General features: G+C 36.0%; 1 protein-coding gene across 1 annotated transcript; it reads left to right on the top strand.

Annotated features, from left to right (window-relative positions):
* Positions 1–182: 182 nt before the first annotated feature.
* On the top strand, positions 183–23,254 carry LOC149081617 (splicing regulator SDE2). The gene is made up of 7 exons (XM_089237026.1): positions 183–403; positions 7,676–7,793; positions 8,720–8,831; positions 10,868–11,037; positions 16,853–16,949; positions 18,501–18,948; positions 22,903–23,254. Exons 1-7 carry the CDS (start codon positions 296–298, stop codon positions 23,107–23,109), a joined length of 1,260 nt encoding a protein of 419 aa, XP_089093152.1. The 5' UTR covers positions 183–295; the 3' UTR covers positions 23,110–23,254.
* Positions 23,255–24,006: the final 752 nt, after the last annotated feature.

Here is a 24,006-nt window from a genome sequence, read left to right as displayed (position 1 = left end):
AAACAATTAATAAATAGCAAATAAATTAATTTTTTCAATTTCAACAACCATTGATTTTTTTGAAAAAATAAATAAATTGGCATTTTTATGAACGTTATCGGGAAGATTTGGAAAATACGGGAGAAACTGACGCGTAGTCTGCTCATGCTCAACATCGTTGTGAAGTTACGATGGAATGGTGTATTGTGGGAAAAGTAAAGACAACGTCGTGAGCTTTTCCGAGTTTTTTGAGCGTAGACTGCGAAAATTATCGTGCTTCCATTTTTGATAAACAACGGCTAGGACGTCATCAGTCATGATCTTCGTTAATTGTCCTTTTCTGCCGCATATCAAATGCTTGAACCTCGGCGAAGATGAAATTATCGATTCTCAGAAACTGCGGGACGTCATCCAGTTCCTAACGGTTTGTATACGTGCATTTTAAATTTCCTTCATAGACAGGTTTTTTAGGTGTTGCCCTACCCCTTGCTTGCGCAGTGGATCCCGCTTATAACGGTTTTTTAAAAAAAAGAATCCATCGTGTAAAAACGTTGTAAGCAGGAAAACACTTTAAACGGGATCTCGATGAGCATTAGAGAAGGTTGTGACCACAAAAATGGATCGTACTAAGCTAGAAAACGTTATAAGCAGGAACCACTGTATAAGCTAATATCGTGTGCACCCACCTGGAGGTCTTAAAGGGTCCCTAGCCTGGGCTCCACAGACTGAATGAAAATGCAATTTTACACTTAAAATTATCTGTTAGGGGGCCCGGCTCTAGGACATCATTGGCCCCTGGTTAATATAGGATTTGTATATGCTACATGAATTGTTTGTACTTGAGTCTTCCTCTCAGCAGTTTTTCATGTCTCGCATTTGTATTTATTTCTGATATACGCCAACACTAAACCATACATGCACGATCTTAAACGTTCCTCTGGACAATTGGTGCATGCTGGAACTTGCTGCATGTGTGTGTGTGAACCTAACACAGTCTCACCCTGTTATAGCACCAGGGTTTAAGCTACAGTCATATTTTTCGGAAAATGCAAAAGGAAATCGTAGAATGGGAAAGAAGTAGTAGCCACTTTTGCAAAAATGCATACAGGAGGTACGAAAGGAGTAGACATCTAACCATCAATCATTAGCATTGTAGAATTTTGATAAAGCTTTTCCCCCATTTTCGTTTTTTTTTTTTGCGAAAGGAACTTTTCATCCAGCTTAAACCATGTATAGCACCCCTGATGTCACGCCAAACATTTTCAAAGAATAAATTTTCCATATACATAGGATTAGACGTGTCTCAAACCGTGATGCTTGTAACAGCGCAGAATTGTGCGAAATAAATTATGGGCGTTAAATTGAGGTTCTATTGTATTTGTGATTTCAGAGTGGCACTTGTTTCATGTACTGTCAGACCAGACACGACCCAGGCTCTGTCCCAAGACAGACATTTCATACATATGCTCTAAGGAAGGAAAATGTCTGTCCTCTGCAGTTCAGTGGTTAGAACACTCGCCCGGACAGTGAGAGATTGGTGGTTCGATTCCCCACAGAGGAATGTGAATTTTCTTTCCGAACTATCTCTCTATCTCGAACTAATCTCAATCTCTGCTTGGTTATCCAGGCTTTCGTACTTCGTATGAACAGCAGAGAGTGACATTGTTTCTCTCTAAGTGTATTGTTGCACCATATTCATCATAAGTCACAAGGAGCTATCTGTTTCATTTGAAATTTAAAAAGGTCAAATGAAATTAATGATGGAATTAATTAGAATTTTTTATGCAAATTCATAATTATTGGTAGAAGACAGTAGCAAAAATTCTTTCTTTTCATTTTAAAAACAATTTTGTTCTTGTCAATTGGTTAACATGAAGTTATAGCATATGCTGCTAAAGCTGCCAATGTTTGGCAAAATTTAAACACATTCCTGCTCAACGTCACTGTAGAAATGACATGCACAACAACCTTCCTTATATGTTATGTTTATAAAATTTTATTGCAATAAATAGTTTATTTTGGTGAAGCCTGCATAATCGTTATTCTATAAACTCCTCCATCACCACCATTAGGACAATGGTGGCCCAGAAGTCAGCGTAGTGACATACGCCATAAAGTCATATAAAATCTGGAAGACCCCCCCTTCAGGTTTGGGTTAATGAGGTTAAAGATGATAATATAAATATAAAAAATATTACTAGGTGGGTTTCATTCAAAGTTAAATATATTTGGGCCATGAATTATATTCTTTCAAAATACTTTTGTGTTGATTTGATCTGGCCCATCATTTGGGGGAGTATCAAAGAGGGGGGCAGGCTTTAAAAATGCAATAGAAATGGATAGACAAGGTGAAATATATATACACACACGCACGCAGATTTATGGTCCCGTCGCCTTTGGACTAGACAAATTTTTCCGCCTTCTGCCACATCGGCTCATTTTTTTTACCTCTGGTTCCTCAAATTTGCATCTCTGGTCCATACTCAGCCCATGTAAATACAACTCTCTCTCTCTCTCTCTAAATTATTCTTTTGGTCATTTCTACACTCACACACTCTCTAGGTCAGTGGTTCTCAACCTGGGGCCATATGGCCCCCCTGCGGTCCTAGGATATTCTACAGGGGCCACGGGAGAAAATCAGAAGAAAGGTGATCCACAACATGTGGTAAAGGGAGTCATAGAGAGCTGTGAAGAGAAAAGCTTCAAAAGTGAAACATGGTTGAAAAAACTTTCAGAATTCATCAGATCCGTCTATACAACCAGGAGCATCTTAACCCTTGGGTCTATGTGGGGCATGACCTGGGTCTTCATGTCTATAATGGAGGGGGGGGGGGACTGCACTATATGTAGGATCTGGTACTATGATTTTCATATGTAAGCTGTTACTTCCAGCTAAGTATGGAGGGCCCCAGAGCAACGGTTGATGTGTTGAGAGGGTCGATTTATCGTGCATGTTCGTTGGATTGTCCCGTATTTTACACAGACCGTTTTTTGCAATATAATTTGACTCCTGGGAGAGAAGATAATCCACCATTTGAATCCATGCCTAGCCACGATTCCAGAGATTGATCTGATTTATTAAAATTTCATTCATAATAAAAAAAATAGAAAGTATCTCACTCTTGGATGACGGTAAAAGGGTGCCCTGGATAGGATAGGGGAGCCACGAGAGAAAAATGTGATCCATAGGGGGCCATGAGCTGAAAAAGGTTAAGAAGCACTGCTCTAGGTCATTCTTTTTTGCCATTTATATGTGTTCACACACTATTTTTGTTATTCCTATGCTTTAACTTGAAATACAAGACAGATAGCCACATTAATAATATTCCTTACAGAACTTCTAACATAAAAGGTATTTATGTATCCATCCAGCCAAACAAAGAACACTTTCGAAGCATAATCAATGTCATTATGGGAAGTCATTCCTATGTTGACACACATTTTCAGGGTCACTCTTTTTACCATTTACGTGCTCATAAAACTCTCTAGGTCATCCATTCACCTGGTTCCTTGCTCTCTAGGTCATCCATTCACCTGGTTCCTTGCTCTCTAGGTCATCCATTCACCTGGTTCCTTGCTCTCACTTCCTGGTCACTCCTATGCTCACACACTCTCTAAGCCTTTCTTTTGGTCATTCACATGCTCGTACTGTTTTGGTCACTCACATACAAGCTGTTTTGATTAGTCACTGATCTGGTCCTTTGGGCTGTAGGTCACTCCCATGCTTGCAAATCTCTAACTCACTAACTTACCTAGTTCCTCGCTCTATATGTAGAGGTGGATTTACGGTTTTACCACCTGTGAGCTATATAAATTTTTTAGCCACTCATTTTTTAAATTTTCCTCAGAACATTCCTCCCTGGGCTATATCCCGCCAAGGGTGCCCTCCCACCCTGTAAGTACACCACTATATATACATACATTAAGTATATGTTCTTTACCCCATCCTGGAAAAAATTGAAATGGTGGGCCTGGATCATGGGCGGAGATACGGGGGGAGTGGGGGGGGGGGCATTGCCACCCAGCGTCAAAGGTGAAGTTGACTGATCTAATGTATATATGCATATATGAATTGACATCATCATCGTGCCCCCCAGAAATATTGACCGTGCCCCCCAGACTTCCGAGTCTATCTCCGCCTATGGCCTGGATTTGATTGATTTCCTTGAAAGCAGGGTTGGTAAAAAAACCAGGTTTTTTGGTTTAAACCGGTTTTTTTGTTTTAAATAGTATTAACATTAAAAACAATGAAATTTTCTGAAAAATCATTTGAACTTCCAATAATTAACTAAAATAAAATGTTTATTAATGTAATTAACACTATTCCCATGCTAATTAATCATTAAATATTTATTAAATTTTAACAAAAACCAACTTTTGCCATTTAATTATTTTTTGCTTAACTCATTATTGCTCATTATTAACTCATTTCTTGCTTTTGATTACTGTGTGTTTGAAAATTCTTTTAATGTTATTATTAATCATATAATATATAAAGGTTTTTCTCCAGTTACTTTCAGTATACTTAATTACGAAGCTATTTTGCAAAAAGTAATAAAAATTAGGTGAATATAATGCATTTAATGAAGCATAAGTAATGCAGATTAATTAACGATGATTTATGATATACAGGGTGATTATAACTAAGGTTCTGATTTCAAAACACTGTAAAAAAAGAGCGATTGTCAGAATGACTTGAAAATTGACATGAATATTCCTGAAAAAATGCAATTTTATTTGGTAAAGGGGAAAAAATACTTAAAAATGTAAAATTAATGACATCATCCAACATGTGGGAAATTTGCTCGCAGAATGGAAACGATAGCCAGTCATGGCAAAATTATAACTTAATTATAGCATTGCACGAGTCCATAATTCACAGAAACATCACAAAAAAAATGAAGTAATTGAACAAATAACTACAACTTACTCAAAAAATGTTAAATACACTCATTGCCATAAAAATTTGCGCACCCAGAAGAAGTCGTCGAAGTGAAACGAAATTTTTACACATGTAAGTACTACGTTGATATAAGTAAGTGATTAGAAAATCCAAGAAAAAGGATCATTTATTGCAGAAAAAGGTACAGATGAACAGAAGTTTTAGTACTCTGTTGGACCCCCTCTAGCGCGAATGCACGATGCGATACGAGCGGGCATTGAGGCATACAAGTTCCGTATGGTGTCCTGAGACATCTCGTTCCACAGTTGCTGTAAATGCGCCTCTAGTTCGACCAACCTCGTAGGGTGTCCAACTTGCCGTCCCAAATGATCCCAGATATGCTTGATTGGTGACAAATTTAGGGATAGAACAGGCCAGGGAAGAGTGGTAATGTGGTGGAGGCAGTCTTGTGACATCCTTGCTGTGTGTGGCCTAGCATTGTCTTGTTGAAAAATGGCTCCTGGGAGCCCTGCCATGAGTGGCAACACATGTGGCTGAAGGATGTTATGGACGTACCGCTGGGCTGTCATTGTGCCATGGATAAATATTAGGGGTGAGCGTGTATCGTAAGCAATGGCACCCCATACCATGACACCAGCTGTGGGAGCGGTGTGTCGCTGTAAAGCGAAAGCAGGATTGAAGCGTTCACCACGGGGCCTCCACACACGAACACGATTGTCATCACTGCTCAAGTTGAATCTCGATTCGTCGCTGAAGACGACCTGGTTCCATTCCGTTGCAGTCCAATCCCGTCGTGCTCGACACCACTCCAAACGGAGGTGTAGGTGGGTGGGTGTCATTGGCAGCACACGTAATGGGCGGCGCAATACCAGATGTCCTTCAGCCAGGCGCCTTGCGATGGTTCGGGAAGACACAGGGGCCTGTAGTGAAGCTGCTGCCTTTGTCTGGATAGCGGCCAATGAGGCAGTTGGCTCTACGCGTGCGTTTCGGATGATGTGACCGTCTTCTCGATGACTGGTCTGTCGAGGGCGTCCTGAACCTGGTCGCCGTGTAAATGACGTCTCTTCTGTCCACTGATCCCAACACCTCCTCACAGTAAAATCAGAATGGCCTAGTTGACGAGTTACTCGCCGAGCTGACCACCCAGTTTCCATCATCCCGATGATTCTTCCCCTATCGAACTCTGACAACTGCTCATATGGTCTTCGACGGCGGCCTAACGCCATGTCTACCTCAGCATTTCCTTTGCAAACGATTAAATACTTACCTGTTTTATACTCCAAGGGGAACGAAGTTCAACTCCCTCTAGTGGCATTATGCAATGCGCAATCACGTTGCATTTCTAATCATTTGCATATCTGCCTGACATGTACCTTCAGGCCGACTTTCGTTTCGATCCCACAATTATTTCTTGGTGCGCAAATTTTTATGGCAATGAGTGTATGTTGTCCACCGCGTGTTCTGGCTATGAGGCTGAAAGCACAAAAATTCTTATTCAACAGCAGAATCGGAGTATGCCATGGTCATAATGTGGATGTGCTTGCAATTCAGCTTTATTAAACCAAATGCGCCCCCTTTCCCCCGTTCATATTCCTGAGGAACTTCTAACATATAGGGAATGTGCTGTAGATTACAATTCACCAAAGTTTGCAATCTGACCACTGTTTATAACATTTTGAGGTACCCCCCCACAGCCAGAAGTTGCAAGGGTTAAGGTGCATCCTGTCAAAATGGGTCTTCAACAGCTGCTTTGTTGGTATTGCAACGTGCATCTTGATAGAAGTTCTATCCACACACTGATGCTGTGGAAGTGCCGAAATGATGTGGTTGCACAAAATAGATTATATTGCTGGCCAAGTACAGCATCATCTACTTGCACATTTTGCACTTTTTTCTTTTGCGAAAGAAACGTCCATTGCTTCAGGAGTATCCATGCAAATTTTCAGGTCATTCCGATCAGTACTTATTGTATAGTTTTGGAATCAAAACTTAAATTATAATCACCCTGTATATAGCTGATTGTTTTTTATAAATCTGTTACTACTATACAGTAGAACCTTGATTAACTGGGCTTAACAGTGTGTGTGTGTGAAAGTATAAAAAAAACAACTATTGAATATTAAGACTGGGAGATATACAGTAGGAGATGTGTTACTTCTTATAGGAATGAAAATGTATGTGAGGTAATGTAACAACTAGTACACTAGTCTTTGTCCTTTAAGGACAGCTGGTGTCTTTATTGGATTATAGGACCACCTGCCCCTAGCATGATAGTGTCACTACTGTAACTGCTTCTTTGTGAATGGAAAAAGAAACCCTGTGAGATAATACACCACTACATTTAGATGTGTGATGCAATCCTTATTCATGAATTTGCTAAAGATAGAGCATCAGAATGTAGCCAAAGGTTAGAAAATGTTGTAAGAATGAGAAATTCAGGCTTTTATATATAACTTTAAATGACTAAGATACTTCATAATATGAAAAATATATATATATTCTGGCCACTTTTATGAGACTTTTTGAAAAAACCACTCATGAAATCTTATGTCATTTAAAGATATACCGTCAGAATGTACCCCAAGGATATAAAATGAGGTAAAAATGAAACATTTTGGCTAATAATGAACCAATATGATATTTTTCAAGGAAAAAAAATGATATTTAGGCCACTTTTATCTGATTTTTTGAAAAAAACCAGTTGGTTAAAACCAAGGTTTAAACCAAACAACCCTGCTTGAAAGTGAGCTTTCGTTTGCAATATACATTGTTTTATTTTTTTTTTCCTTTCAGGGAATTCCCGGAGAATATCTTTCTGTTTTTAGGGGATGCCATAAGGTTCTACCAAGTGAGAAGATCGATGATGGAGCTACAATTTTTCTTGGACTTTCTCTGCCTGGTGGGAAAGGAGGTCAGTATTTGCTCATTTTGACTTCGCTAACAATGGCCTTGCCTGACTTGATTGGACATGCTATTATTCTATTCTATCAACAAGCATCACAAAAGTACCAGGCTAGGGCTCTTTGGAACCCCAGGCTGACCTGTCTAACATCTTTAAGCGTAATATTACAACAGTATTTATCGCTATAGGAAATCACTGTTTCTTATCCTATTTTTTTTAATGATTAGACATCACTTTGAGTAGCAAAACTAGTTTTTTGCTCTAAGATGGAGGAATATGTGTTCACCCTCCTTTCTAGACACCTTATAGCCCTTTTTTACATGAGAAATGAAAAATCTGGTTTCCTTTATTCTACAATAGGGAAAAAATGGGAAAGGGATATGCAAAGCAAAAATCCTCATAGAAGTGGGTATAAATATTTCCTCCTCTCCCTACCTGGGGGAAAAAGTCATCAAGCGGGTGCCAGAACTCCCAATGCTACTGCAATATTGCATATGCGAATACAGCTTATATCAGGCTAGGGCTCCTTAGTCAACTAGATCATACCGTTGATTGATTGTTAAATATTTATTCCTTCTTTGGAAAATGGCATTGATTGTGTGTTGAAACAGATGTTATGATTTTCAAACATAAAATTACCATTTTTGTTAGTTATAGTGTTAAGAACTAGGTATTCATATGCACCTATCTAGCTTATAAAAAATAGAATATTCACTGGAGAACTTCTATTCGATGAAAATATATCTCTCGTTATATCTATCGCTCGATACTGAGATAGTAGAATTTCAAATACTGCATGCATTTTAAAACTAAAAACTTGTTACATACATAATAACTATGTGGTTGCAAGAAATATTTATACAGGTATTTCCAACAGTTAATAAGAAATATATCTATGAAATTCTATGTTTGCAATTTATAATTTCTCTGATTAGGGTTTGGGTCTATGCTCAGAGCAATCGGTGCACAAATTGAGAAGACAACAAATCGGGAGGCATGCAGAGATCTTACTGGCAGAAGGTTGAGAGATATAAATGAAGAACAACGGTAACCACCTACATCTCATGTTTTTCTTTTCTAGTTAAACCATGTGAAATATTATTTAGCCTTCTTTCCTTCCAGTAATAAATGCCATTTCTGAGTTGATATAAAATATTTGTAATTATGATATACTTAATTATGACACTTGTGGTGATGTTTTGGTGTCCATGGATTCCTTCAATATTTTCTTGGAATTTTGTTGTGAATGCTATTTCCGTTCCTGTGGCCAAAATAGGCAAAACAAGTTCTGAGCGAATGAATACTACTAAATCACACATGCACTTTGTCCATATTTCTCTGTGGAACTTCTAATGAATTGGTTGTGAATTAAGACTGTGTCATCAAATTTTCCTTGTATAGGCCTCGACCAAGCAATATTGAATAAATAAAAAATAGTTTTTTAAAGTTGCTGAACATTGAAAAATACAATAGGAATTATATCTTTCCCAGATTCAAGAATGGATCATTCTCCAAGTTATGAAGTGTCTGCGATCAGTAACAGCTATCAAGCATGAGATTAGAACATACATTTGTGAAAAGAAGCATTGTTGAAGAAATTGTGTCTGTTTCTCACAAAAATATATAAATTTTGTTGTTTTCCAATAATTTCTTACTTTTATATGTTAGAGCCTCCTCACACGGGGATACTCAAATCGATCTCGAGTAGTCTCAACTTGAGAGTCGAGTTCTCCCTCACACGAAAATAGCCCAGGAAAATAGTAAAAATGACAGTGTTTAGTTCACCTTCTTATCTTCCAGTACCTCATAAACCGGGATAGAAAAAAATCAAATTTCTACCAATTCTAGCAGTGATGAAGATAATATTATTATTAATAGGCCTATATTATAAATAATTATCCTACACTATTACCTCTGCTATAAAAGACGAAATAGAAGAAAATTATAGGTGGATAGATACATTGAAAAGATTATTCATTGTAGACTATTTGTTTCTGTGCAGGGCCATCTTAAGCGCATCGTAGAGCCTCCGGGCAGAGTTATTTTTCTGAGGCCCCTACCTGGCTAGAAACCTGCCTACAAATGCTCACTCTCGAGAATTTGATCCAGATTTTATTTTCTGAGTGCCCTGGTGAGCCCATGCATCAAGACGGCTGTTTCTGCTACAGAATTACAAGAATTCTATTCCAAATTCATTGCATTCTATGGAGTAAGGAAATAAGAGACACTTACCTGGAATTAACTCCTGACATAGGCCTACCTACATTAGAGAGACCAGCCACCTCGTTGGGCATTTTGTCTGTTGTGGTGTTGTATTTGTATTTGTATTATAATTTAAAGAATTTGTGAGCCCTTGATGAGCAAGTAATTACCTAGAGTCAAATTCCATTATTTTGGTGAGTGGCAGTTATATAAGACAAAAAAGTTTTATTTCGATAAGAGCAGACCATGTTGTTACCGCACCAAGAGCAAAAATATTACTGTTTATCTTGGAAGGATATGGGATTTTATTTTTGCTATATACTCACACACACCCGCGCGTCCTATATTTACATTACAGGCATTCCAGTCGAAGGGAGATTATGAGGGGCTGTATCAAAGTGAGCACTCTATCACTGAGCTACACCCCGATCTGTATCAGAGAACATTTCTGCAGAAAATACAAGCGTTAAATCCATGCGTTGTCACCCATTGTACAACCTAGACCATAGTTTCCCAACCTTTTTGTCCCATCGCCCCTTCTTCAGAAATTTTTTTCTCCCATCGCCCCCCCCCCAATCTAACCCATAAGATCCTATGTTATACCCGTAGCTTCTACCGCCTCGCCCCCCAAGGGGGCTTTAATGCCCACGTTGGGAATCACTGACCTAGACCAATGAAATATGAAGAAATACTTTAGAGTTGCACTACCCCAAAAGCACAATGTTTATAGCACTGTTGTGCGTATTCTCTTAGATGAGTGGAAAAATTGTTCTTTATTACGACTCTGATCATGAAGCATGTGTGTAGGGAAATTAACATGCAGACCTGATCTTTATGTATAGAATTGTAATACTGAGACTTTTTTATCGCTGTATATTCAGACTAAAGAAATGGCTTGCAAAAAAAGCAGAACGGGAGCAAGAAAAATTAAGGAAAAAGAAAGAAAGACTGGAAAGACTCAGATATCAACCAAAGCATGATTTTCATGATCCCGAGTATAACAAGCAGAGATCTGAGCTTCCTGAACGTATCGATGATGCCTTAACTCAAGGTAGGTATTAGAAAAATGAGTTTTTTGTACTTAAACTGATATGCTTTACTGTATTGCCTTTACGCCAGGGCTGGTCTTAGACCAAATAGTGCCTCTTCTTAGTTACAGGAATGAAGTCAGTCAAGCCGCCTTCTTGTACAGGGATTAAATTACCTTGTTAGCAAGCATCTAAGCAATAGTAGTTTAATTAGAATATTTAGACATTAAAATATGTGAAAACAAAGAATCATGCATTTATACAGAATACACAATAATTAATCACAAAGCCTATAATTACGTTTTTGATTCTAATTCCAGAAAATAGATTACGCTTCATTCAAGAAAAGGTGGAATTCAATAAACCTGCTAACTATAACAAGCACATAAATAGAACACAAAAATATAACTGCATAATAAAATATAAAATTATGGTACATAATGAAATATACAATTGAAGTATATAATTTATTATACAATTAAAGTATATAATTTATTATACAATTAAAGTATATAATTTATTATACAATTAAAGTATATAATTTATTATACAATTAAAGTATATAATTTAATATACAATTAAAGTATATAATTTAATACATGGGGTGATTATAAAAAAACTATCCCGACATATGGGCCCCTAACTATCATACCATTCACAGAAACTGAATGAAATTTTGGCATAAGGTATTTTGAGGTATGCGCTCAAGAATGATATGGAAAACAACAGTGTCACTCTAACAGTTACGGTTACAGTGAGAAAATTTCGAAAATATCAAATGGCAACACCAAGTTTTTTGTATTGGAATGCGATCTCCATCCTGAAAAACACTAAATAGCGTTGGAATGGCACCTGTAGCACGAAAATCCCCGGAGCTAGGCAAGGAAAAAGGACTTTGCCGTGCACCAGAGCATTAATGTTCGTTTCATTCGTCACACCGTTTCTTCGGCTGAGATCCCAGCCTGATTAGTCCTCCACAAGGTCATGTGGAAAATTTGTGAAACACAATAAAATGCTTTATTTTATGTTGCTTCTCTGTCCTTATTGGTTGTCCTCACTTTTAACCTATCTACCGCCGGTGATTTTCATGCTACAGTTGCCGTTCGAACGCTATTTAGGGTTTTTCACAATGGAGATCACATTCCAATACAAAAAACTTGGTGTTACCATTTGATATTTTCGAAATTTTCTCACTGTAACCGTAAGTGTTAGAGTGACACTGTTGTTTTCCATATCATTCTTGAGCGCATACTTCAAAATACTTTATGCCAAAATTTCATTCAGTTTCTGTGAATGGTATGATAGTTAGGGGCCCATATGTCGGGATAGTTATTTTATAATCACCCTGTATATAATATAGTCAAAGAAAAGCTACTTTGTAAGATTTTGCTTTGGGAAATTTTTGTATCAACACTGAAAAGTCCAGGCTATTTGCCGTCAAATTCTCAAAAGACAGAATTGCTGAAGATGACAGTCTATCATCTGTCATCGTTGCATGCAAATAGGTCTTCATGAGCTTCAGTTTAGAAAAACCCCTTTCAGTGCTTGCCATGGTCACTGAAATGGTCAGCAAAATTCGCAATGCTACCCACACATTGGGAAAGCAATCCCGAAGATTGGGTTCTTTGATGAAATGAAGAACTTGGATAGGCGAACCCTCTGACCTGGATAAATAAAATATTTTAATTCTTTAAGTTTGTGCTCCAACTCTGTTCCACTATCATCGTCATTGTACCCTTGCAAAGCTAACTGAAGGGCTAGCTCTGCACTGGGAAGTTAAGCTGTTATCTGTCTCAAACTCTATATCATAAAGGAATTCCTTCAAAGTATGGTGTTCTTTCAATAGCATGAAGCACTCTCTCAAGGACGCAAAAGTCTTATCTAACACGAGGAAAAGAATTCATACAAAAATTTCTCTTTCGTAGTTATCTCTTTTTCTTGGTCTGGTGATTCATAGTCAAACTTCTTTTCTTTTTTTTTTCAAATTTGTACATCTTCAATGAATTCTACTTCTAAAGATTCCACTTTATCTTTAGCATTTTTTTTCTTGCTTCAGCATACCCATCTTTTCTGTAAGACAATATACTAGCTGATGTTTCCTCTCAATCAAGACATTGACCACATCTAGGTTGATGTTTGTTGCTTGCAAAGTTTTGCTTATGCCATGTATCTGAAAGAGTATGTCATACCAGCACACAAAATGAATCTGAAAACTTTTCAGCCACACAGCAGGTTTCATGCCACATACCCAGATCAGATATTTCTGTCGGTACCTAATAAACCTCTTTTGTCTGAAATCGGACAACGTCAATGCTGTTAATGCGACTTTCTCCTCTTGTTTCACTTAGAGGTTTAACAGTGAGTGTTTTGGCATGTTTCTGAAGAGCAACTCCACCAATGCACAGAAGCTGAAAAAGTTATATATTCTCTGGAGAACTCCAAATAATGTTATTTCTATATTTATTTCTGAAGGTATGTCAGATACAACTAAATTCAGAGAATGACAACCACCGAGAACAAAAAAAGCTCTTTGATTGCCATTTAGAATTCTTGTTTTCACTCCCTTGTTTTTCCCTCGTATGTTTGCGCCATTGTCATATTCGTGTCCATGAAGGTCTTCCAACTTTGATCTGTGTTATGTCAATATATCAATTATGAGTTGAGAAAGACCTTCTCCAGTGGTGCTACGAGTCTCTTCGAATCCAATGAAAGGCTCAACTACATCTATATCGGCAATCAAAATATCTTATAATAATGGAGATTTTCTCAGAATGCCTTATATCAGGCGTACTGTCCACAATAATAGAGAACTATCAAACATTTAACTTTTGTAAGGATTGGGTACAAAATATTTATCAACTCATTCTGAATTATTTTACTAGCATAATGATCAGAAGCTTTATGATTGAAAACTCATCTGATATGTTCTTTCATAATGCTATCAAACTTCCCAAGTAATTCTATGAGGCCAAGGAAATTTTCATTGTTTCATGTACAAAATAAACTTTTGCTGAAAGCAAGATCGTGTGCATAAACAAAGTTATGGCCATGAGTCTTTCTAAAACACTGCCAGTGCTGTACCTCCTGTTTCATTGAATGCTGATGAGCTGCATTAAGTTTTTTGTTGGTTTCCAGCCTTATTTTTGCTTCATACCAATCACAAAAAGCCCTCAAGTGATCTGCTGAGCATTCATGTTCTCTCAGTCAAACTGCTACATGCCTCCAATCTCTATATCCACTTGAGAGATGCATTTTTCCCAAAAATTTTACAGCAAAAGCAAAAAATGCTATCTGATGTAGTGGAATAAACAAGTCAACATCTTTTTAATTTTCTTCATTTTCAAACTTTTGATTCATAAAGTTTATAGAGAAGCGACAACGAGACTCATAGGAAAATTCCTTAGAGGAATTTCCATTGATAAGTTCAAATGAGTTGATTTTTGTATGAGAGCTGGTCGAAGAAACAGGCCATTGAGATTGATCACTTACTGTGAATAGCTGTGATTCAATCTATGAAATATTGTCCTTGTTATCTTTATTAACAAATGACGTATTATGAATTCCATCATCATTTTCTATAGAAGATTTGTTCAGTTTTCCAAACTTTTGTGCCCTCAGCTGGTTTGAGTTGCTTTTGTTTGACCATCATCATCCATTCCTTTCTTCAGAACCTAAGGCATAATTACCATTTCTTTGAAAAGTTTCTCTGGCAATAGTTCAATTTGTTAATAGTTTAATGTGCAATATTCTACTTCTTCTACAGTATTTTAGGCAAGAACAATATTTTTATCCAAAACCAAAACTTCACTTTCCTTGTTAAAATATTTCTGGAAATTGTGTGCAGCTTTTTTTTTGTTGTCTTTCTTTCTGCTTTTCTTTTTCTGTATCTTTTTCCTTTAGGAGCCATCAGCATATTTCACAGCAAACAAATGCGGAATATCTGAAACAATAAAAAGATAAAAAAAAGGATATTCTCAAGATGTAATTTTATTTACTAATGCACGTGAAAATAATAGTTCTGTGCCCTATACAACCAAGGTAAATTAGTAGTCTCATGAGCACAAACACAGATCTATGGGGCGGGGGGGGGGGGGGTTGATGATCACCCCCACCCAAGCAAAATGCAATAATTCATGAAATTTTTTGAATTTTTATATGATAATAATAGCAATTCATGAGAGATGACTCAATCAATCTATTGAAAATTACCTGTGTCAACGTTTTGATTAAATAACAAATTCAAGAAAATTTTGATTAAAAAACTGGAAAAATCACAACATTTTTCAAAAAGTTGGGACGGAGAAAAAAAACAGCAAAATGGGGACTGTCCCGGAAAACATGGGGCAAAATGTGAGACGTATGGTTGCCCTATTAACAATGACTAATTTTTAGCAATCTGTAAAATCACCCCTCCCAACAACGAGCTCTATATTTGCCCATGCATGAGTGTTAGAAATCCTTTTCTATTTTTTATTTCATTTGAATAATAGAGAATGACCTAGGACGATCTTGCATCATGTTACAGTGAAAGTGATAAATCCAGTAAAATCAAACTTATCTGTGATTATGCATAATAATCTATATTCATACAGATTCCATAAAGTGAAGTTTTGGTTTTGGATAAAAATATTGTTCTTGCCTAAAATACTGTAGAAGAAGTAGAATATTGCACATTAAACTATTAACAAATTGAACTATTGCCAGAGAAACTTTTCAAAGAAATGGTAATTATGCCTTAGGTTCTGAAGAAAGGAATGGATGATGATGGTCAAACAAAAGCAACTCAAACCAGCTGAGGGCACAGATTATGCATAGTCACAGACTATTTCAGTGTGTTCAGTGAATTTTTTCATATACGGTTATAACTCCAGTGGCAAAGTTAATTCCTTCCGGAATCACAATGATTAGTTGAAACCCTATTTTATATTTGTTGTAGGAACTCCGGAAATTTCAAAGTAACTTTTATGTAACACTGAGAAGCACTATAAAAAAGATAAAATCTGAGTAAAAGCTGCACTGATCAGCTTCACAACTGGATGAAGGATAAATTAAAGGAAGATGAAAAACTTAAGATATTTTCATTTTACACTAAGTAGTCAGATTCATGAGCCACAGTGGAAAAAATAAAGAAGTATGTAGTGTGCTATGTGATATATAGTCAGCTCAATTTCTCTCTCACACACACATGCAAAATATAAGTTCCTAAAATGTCCAGACAGAGTGTTCAGTTTGGTATTAAAAGTCTACCCAGGGGTTCTTTACCTGGTCGCCACCATTATGTATCTACAATGCATAATTTTTTTTTTTTTTTTTTTTTTGGCATTTGAAAAGCGATCAATAGCTCAAACCCACTTGAAAAGTCATAAAGAACGGAATACTGTAGGTTATGGTGTAATGATATATGCTCTCAAAAGCTTTATTTCCTTAGAAGGTAATTTCAGATAGGGATAGACTATAGTTTCTCAAACTTTTTGTTCCATCCTTCCCTTCTTCAAAACTTTTTTTCTCTCATCGTCTCTTATGTGAACCCATAGGATCTTACGTTAAACCAGTAGCTTTTATCCCCCCCCCATCATTCCATCATTCAGGGGGAGGGGGGGCAATATTGCCCACTTTGGGAAACAATGGGATAGACTCTTTAACTCACTTTGACCCACATCACGTTGCATATATCTCGTACTGTCCTGACTCCAGACTTCTCTGTATATTACAGTAGCATATACCATACCCCTTCAACTAACATCTTATAAACACTTTTCTATCGTATATTAATATATTTGCATGATTTTCAAAACAATGAAATTTAAAAAGTTATTTTTGATTATCGTTTTGATTCAGGTTTGCAGAAAGGTGCTCCTGGAAAAAAACGTAAAAGAGTGAAAAAAGATGACAATGACAATGAATGTAAAGAAATTCTCAAAAAACAGTGCCTTTTGTAAGTTGAATCCAGTTTTTATATTTCATGAATGGTTTTGATTTACTGTTGAGTGATCCTGATCCATTTGCATCCTCCCTTGAATTTGGTACCTGGCTCAAATCTAGTTTTTATATACCCTACAAGTGGATTATTCTACTCTGTGATAAAAATTTGTGAATTATTCTGCTTCCGGATGTAAATGGGTTAAAGAAAATGTTTATCTTTCGAGTTAATTAAATAATAATAAAAAATATATATGTAAGCATATACAGCTAGGATATACAGTCGACACTTGTTATAGGGGCCATTCCGTTACAACGACCGCTAGGATAAGTCTCAAATGTTTTAGTGTAACAAATAACCTGTATGTTTTTCCTTTCGATATAACAAATCTTCCAATATAACGTCCATTTTCAATGAGACCACGGGGGTCGTTATAACGAGCGTTAACTGTATGCTCATGTATGAAGTACACAATTTCATTCTGGTGGCAATGGAGATTATTAAGTAGGGTGATGTAGCGACTACTGTAATAATTCATGTCTCGCCATGACTATTCACACTGAAAGAGATGAATATTTGAATACACTTTCCAAAGAAAAAACTCTAAACCATAGAATATTACTCTTTATTTCCCCACATTAGCTGGCATGCCAAGAAATTTCAGTCACTGATTCTGGAAAATTCTTAAATATCTTCTAAAAAACCACTGAATTGGCTTAATACATTGTTATCCTTATTAAACCTTGCTTTTCCTGGCATGATGGGAATAGACCAGACCCCTAACATTCAAAAGGCTGGTGTCCCTCGAGTTTTACCACATGCCGGTAAATGCTGGGGAAATCATATGTGGTACCAAACCGATGGAGCATGTAACTCACATAGATTCTTGAATCTCTGTTTTTTAATGGGTACTTGGAAAGTATTTAATTAACAGAAATTATTTAGCAAGTATTATATTAAGCATTTGAATTAACAAATTAATTAAAATACTATATAAAAGATATTTTATTTCACCAAATCCTGCATTTGCCTGTGCTGACAAGCACAGCTTGTTTTTGAAGATAAATCAAATTTGATGTCAGTCGCTGATGGGGCTTGACAAATCCCAAGCGCCATGTTGCCGTGGCCACTAAAAAAATTAAATTGGCGCCGGCTAAAAGTTTCTTTGTGTAGTTAGTAAATTGGAGTTTGAGAATAGCACAATATGTTTGGAATTTATAGCAGCATATCTGCTGGCATGAAAGAGGGTCACTATGCCATGGAAAAATCAGAAAAAACATTTTGTGCCTGTTTGTTTTTTTTTTTAGTAAAAAATTTTTTGGCTCCTAAAATATTGTTCTGACACATTTTTTTTTTTCTTTTCTTTTGCAATTGGTCAAACCCTGGTTGCTTATTGATTCTCAAATTTAATATGAAGGGTGTCTCTAAGGCACAAGGGGTTAAGTATATATGTTTTAGACCCCTTGTGCATCATACCCATGAGAACTCTTGTCTACTTGAAATAAATCATTGACAGCTTTTTCCGAAACTGTATTAGTTAAAGTATGTCCATGCTATATTTCCCAGGCTCGGACTCGATGTTCCATCAAGTGGATCTGAATCAACTGACCTTGATAGCGATTCAGATTCTGAAACACCACCACCTGAAGTAAGTTCAAATAATTCAACAGGATGTACAGAATCTTCAAAAACAAGTGAAAGTATCGCTGGTCCATCTGTCTCAAAGTGCAGCAGTGATCAGTGTCCAGAGAAAGAAGCAAAAAATCATTCCACAGTCTCTTTGCTATTGGATCGCAAAAAAATGAGTGCAGAAGAAAGAAAAACAACCGGAAAAGAGGTAGACGAGTCTGCAGATGGATGCCCATCAGAAAACAATAGTAATGGCGTAAATCCCAAAGAAAACGTATCAAAAGATTTAAACAGCACTTGTGAGAATTTAGTGAGAGTTGATTTGCCGGAAACGGAAAGTAAAGAAATCAGTGAGGAACAATCCTCCAATCAAATTGAAACGCAGGTATGTTTTTGAATATTGAAGTCTTTGCAAGATTTTTTCTGTGAAATAATATTGTTCATGTTCACAAAATATTCCTCAAGTTTGAAATTGCAAATTTTGTAGTCTATGAATTGTGTATGGTCCACAAGGGGTAAGTGTGGCAGCAGGCTGTCATTTTTTAAATAATCTTGTAGCTTGGTATCAAACATATTTTACTTCATAGTAAGTTATGAGGTGTATCTATATATAAGAAAGTGGCACAATTAAACATATTTATTTTTGTCATTCCAAAATGATGTTGCCAAAGAATTGAAAGTTCAAATTCAGAGTTCGTTTGTTGAATTCTAATATTTTCTGCTATAAAAGAATAATTAAACCAAATCTTTATGAAAATACTCAGTAGGAATTTATTTACATGCTAGTGTAATCGGATTAGTTTTTTAATTAGCAGTAGTGAAATAAACTCTGGGGGGCGCCACACTTACCCCTTATAAAAATATACTATGGGGTAAGTATGGCACCCGAGAGAGAAAATTTATTATTTTTTATGTTTTTAGATCTCTTTGTCAACGCAATTATATAAACCTTCACATGCAAAATATTTTCAATTCAATACTTGTGTTAACTGTATTTAACACACATAAAGAAGAGCATCTATGAGATTTCATGTTCGGCAAACACAAATGTCTATATACAAGTTATACAAAACAAAATGTCTATATATAAGTTATACAAAACAAAATGTCTATATACAAGTTATACAAAACAAAATGTCTATATACAAGTTATACAAAACAAAATTGGCGGATGATTGCAATACTTTCAATGATTCGAGAATTTGCATCTGAAGGTAGTTACAGCTCATCCAAATTTTCTTGTCTATGAAGTAAATAATGCATATCATCTATTTCATTAGTTAAAACTGTTATTACCTCAAATGTATTGATTCTGAAGCGACCTTTCCATATTTCTCGTATGCTTCAGTCATTAGATGGTACAGTTTTTAGTTGGAGCTCATCGATACAATATTTTATGTCTGATTATTCCACTGTATTGCAAGCAATTGAATTACTACATGAAGTAGTAATTCATAAAGTTAAATGTCATGTGCCAGCAGATTTCAACACTGAAAAGAATACATATTTGTTGTCATGGGGGAAGGGAAAAAATTCAAATACAGCAAATCAATATGTTTGATTTGTCTCGTAAGCAGCAGATGATGAAAATAAAGTAAACGTGATGGGTCAAATGTGTGCATAAATAAATTTAAAAAAGGAGTTCCTTAACTTAATGGCTCATGTGCTTCCTTCATTCAATTTGAGCACATGCTGGCCGTTTTACAGAAACCAATGAAAACAATACAAAGTAACAACCGATGTTAGTTGACTCAAAATTACAAAAAAGGAACCACAGCTATACGCATTTTGGAACAATATGAAGTTCCTTCATCAGGTAAGGAAGGAACTTCATATAGTTCCGAAACGTGTATAGCCGTGGTTCCTTTTTTGCAATTTTGGGTCAACTAACGTCAGTAGTTACCTTGTATTATCTAACCCAAAAGGTAATTCATTTCAGTGAAAACCTTTTCTAGATTTCACAGCATTTTGAAATTTTTATCTAGCATGCATGTCTACAAAGCACCTTAATTCATCTTCAGAACATGTTTCTTTTTGTTGCTTTCATGTTTATCTTTTAACTGAACGGTACGACTTTTAAAAGGTGTTTGTTTCTGGTAGCATGTTTCTTGAAACTTTTTAAGGATTTTTGTGTTTAACATACGTTTTATTCAATGTTTGGAAGACTATTTGTCATTTGAGGTGTGCAAAAAAATTCTTTTAGGGAGAAAACAAAGGTATATATATATATATACTTAATTTCACTCTATTATAGCTTCCCTGGTATTTGTAAAAGTGGGAAAAAATTGGTGCCACGCTTACCCCCTTTTGAAACCATACTTGCCCCAATTCAAGGGGCCTGTGGCATATACCAACTAGATTTTCAGAAAGAAAAAAAAAAATTGTTGAGACTATAGCACATTTGTCCCAAATAGACTTTAAAATTAATTGTCAATTATTTTATGAACAAAATAAAAAAAATTGTTTTGCAGCTCTGTTAGTTTACCCACAGCATTGCCTCAAAGTCATCAAACTAATTTTTCGTGCCACACTTACCTCAGTTGACCCTATCAGTAATGTGCATGCATCACTATTCTGGGTAGGTTTCCCTTAATGAGAGAGTTTTCTCTTTCCAAAGTTCCTCCATACTTCAAAATATTTTAACATGTAGTAAACTGCATAATGGTAGTTTTTGCAGGTTACTTACTCGCAACCTATGGGTGCATTTGTTTTTTCAATTTAATTAAAATGTTCATCCAATTAGTATTTTTTAGTTGTATTTTTGCAAGGGATGTATGAATAATATTAGGAGTGCAGCTGGATTCTCTGAGCCTCAACCGTTTACAGAGGACCCATGTACATTTATTTATTTTTATACTATTCAGTGTTATATTAACCCCTTTACAATCACAGATGAAATATTTCGTCCAAACACCAGTGGAATAAATTCAATCCAGTTCTCTGTGTTTTCTTTCCTCTCTCGTCATTGCAAAGCTTTATCATAATCCTGTGAACTTAGTTTTTTTTTTTTCTTCCCCTCCTGTTTTTTCTATACTGCTGTTAGTGATTCCCCCTCCCCCACACACACATTTTATGTATCTTTTTACTATATACATGTAAAAGTAAAAGAGAACACGGAGAGTGAAAAAATAGCAATCTACTGTATACTCTATTTTATACTGTTTTTCCTTTTCTATTTATTTATTTTTTCTTCCCTTCTGTTTTTTTCCTTCCCCTTTTGGCTACTTTTTTCTAATGTGCAGTTAGGTTAGAACAAGGTTACGAGATTTATCGCCGATTCGTCAAATAGAGGCAATCCAAAATTGTTGCCAAAAGCTTGTACATGAAGGGATTAAGGTAAAAGGTGAAAAAAAGCACACTAGTATTGATATAATGTGAGACATAATATGGCCAATATCATTTGCAGATATCTTTTAATGTCCCAATTACAGGTCCTAGTATTCAACAGAATGGTAACAGTTACCATGCCTTTCTTTCCCAATACTGTTCTAAAAACACTTGGGAAATCTCCACAGAAGGGCACTTATTCACATAATCCATAGCTCATGTTATTCTACTTGGTGTCAGAGTAATGGGGAATTGCCTAAGCTCTTCTCTCTGGGACAATGAATGATGATAAATTAATTAGATTGGATTTCTTTTTCAATTATTTAAACATTAATATTTTTTAGTACCAAGATTGAAAGCTGAATATTTATCTGGAGTCATTCAAAAAGATATGCAATAGCTTAGCCAACAGAATCACATCTAACTGTAAACTGGATTGAATGTCTTTTAAATAAAGGAAATTTGTCATGCACTCAAAGTAAATTATTCGCATTGCTACAGTTCCCTTTGTTCACTAGTCATTCCAGTTCTAAAGGATTTTTTCTACAATATACCCTGTATTATATTGACATTTCATTGTGTCCCAACCCTTTGTCTGTTGCTACGTACTTTCACATTGCATGCGTGAAGTTTACATTTTTTATGGACTTTTTGATAAACAGCCCTTGTTAGTGCCATTTGTAATATACCCACTTTAAGTCACTACACAAAGTGGTCTTTTTCTGTATTCAACAGGATACTTACACAACATAAAAATTCGGGCACTTGCTACTTTCACTTCAAAACATAGAAGACAGGTGGCAGCGGCAGTAAAACGTATGAAATATGCATAACTCTGACGGCCACAAATACTCATAACATGCATTTCGGCATGTACCAATTCGTTTGAATTTTCCCGGAAGAATATTTACGAGGTGCATGTGTGATTAAGTAGCAGTAGTCCCTTGCTGTATGAGGGAAACAATCTATATTTAAAATATATATGCCCTGCTTGACAAAAATTTCTTTTCAGGATGACGAATGCATCGACCTATTGTCATTCACAAGTGTTCGGGAACTAGAAAGCATTGGTCTAAACAGGCTGAAATCTTTGCTCGTGTCATTAGGCCTCAAATGTGGAGGAACCGTAGAAGAGAGAGCTCAGCGCTTGTGGTCGGTCAGAGGATTGGACCCGAAGGATTTTCCCTCATCATTAAAAGCAAGAACGAAAAGGAAGTGATTTTCTCTTCTTTCTCATCAAGTGAATGAAATGCTTCTTTTTTGCGCTGTGCATTTTATATTATAAAAACAATGAAATGAACTGTCGATTGTTTTTATTCACAAGTTTTGTTATGGAATATTGATAATAAACAGAAATTAGTGAACTTTGTGTGTGAATATTTTTTGTTTGTTTCCTTGGAAATAATATACTAGAATAGCATTTCTCAACCTTTCTGAATAAATTCAACAAACCACTAATTTACAGAATATGGGCTTAATTTATTATAGAAACTTATGAAAAAATATCAGCATTAGTTGCATACAATTGAATTTTCATTTAATCCGAATCAAATTTTCAAGTTTGCCCGTGGACCACCGTCTTATCTTCAGATTTCTGGTTTGCAGACCACAGGTTGAAAAATGCTGACAAAAAGTTGAGCTTTGATTTTGATTTGCATTTAATTCTGTGATTATGTTTACAGCTGAATATATAAATCTGTATTCTGTTATAAACCTTTACACCTAATCGATTAAAAGTTGAATTTATTCAACTCAACATTAACTGAATACCAGGGTTTGACAAATCGGAAAAAAAAAAATCGGCGCCAGCCAAATTTCTTAAAAGCCAACCACGGTTTTTGCTCAAGAAACGTTTTTGTGTTAACCTTAGACATAATTTAGCAATCACATATAGAATATTTTAGGCCTCAATACCGATTTTCTAGTCGCCGTGGTGATCTGGCGCCTGAGATTTGTCAAGCCATCCTGAATACCGATAGTGTGTCTGACCTATAGTATCGCGATCGAAAACATGTGCCAATCCAATGTTCGATTTTCTGGCAGTCCTTAGTACTGCTTATCTGTTTGGGCTTTGATCGGCCAGATTTCTGACTGACTAACATAAAGGTAATTTTAA

Source organism: Pholcus phalangioides, unplaced genomic scaffold (genome assembly GCF_987345545.1).
Source record: "Pholcus phalangioides strain wild (caught in Gottingen) unplaced genomic scaffold, Ppha-v1.0 ptg000009l_1, whole genome shotgun sequence".
Classification (NCBI taxonomy): domain Eukaryota; kingdom Metazoa; phylum Arthropoda; class Arachnida; order Araneae; family Pholcidae; genus Pholcus; species Pholcus phalangioides.
This window is presented reverse-complemented; position numbering and strand designations above follow the sequence as displayed.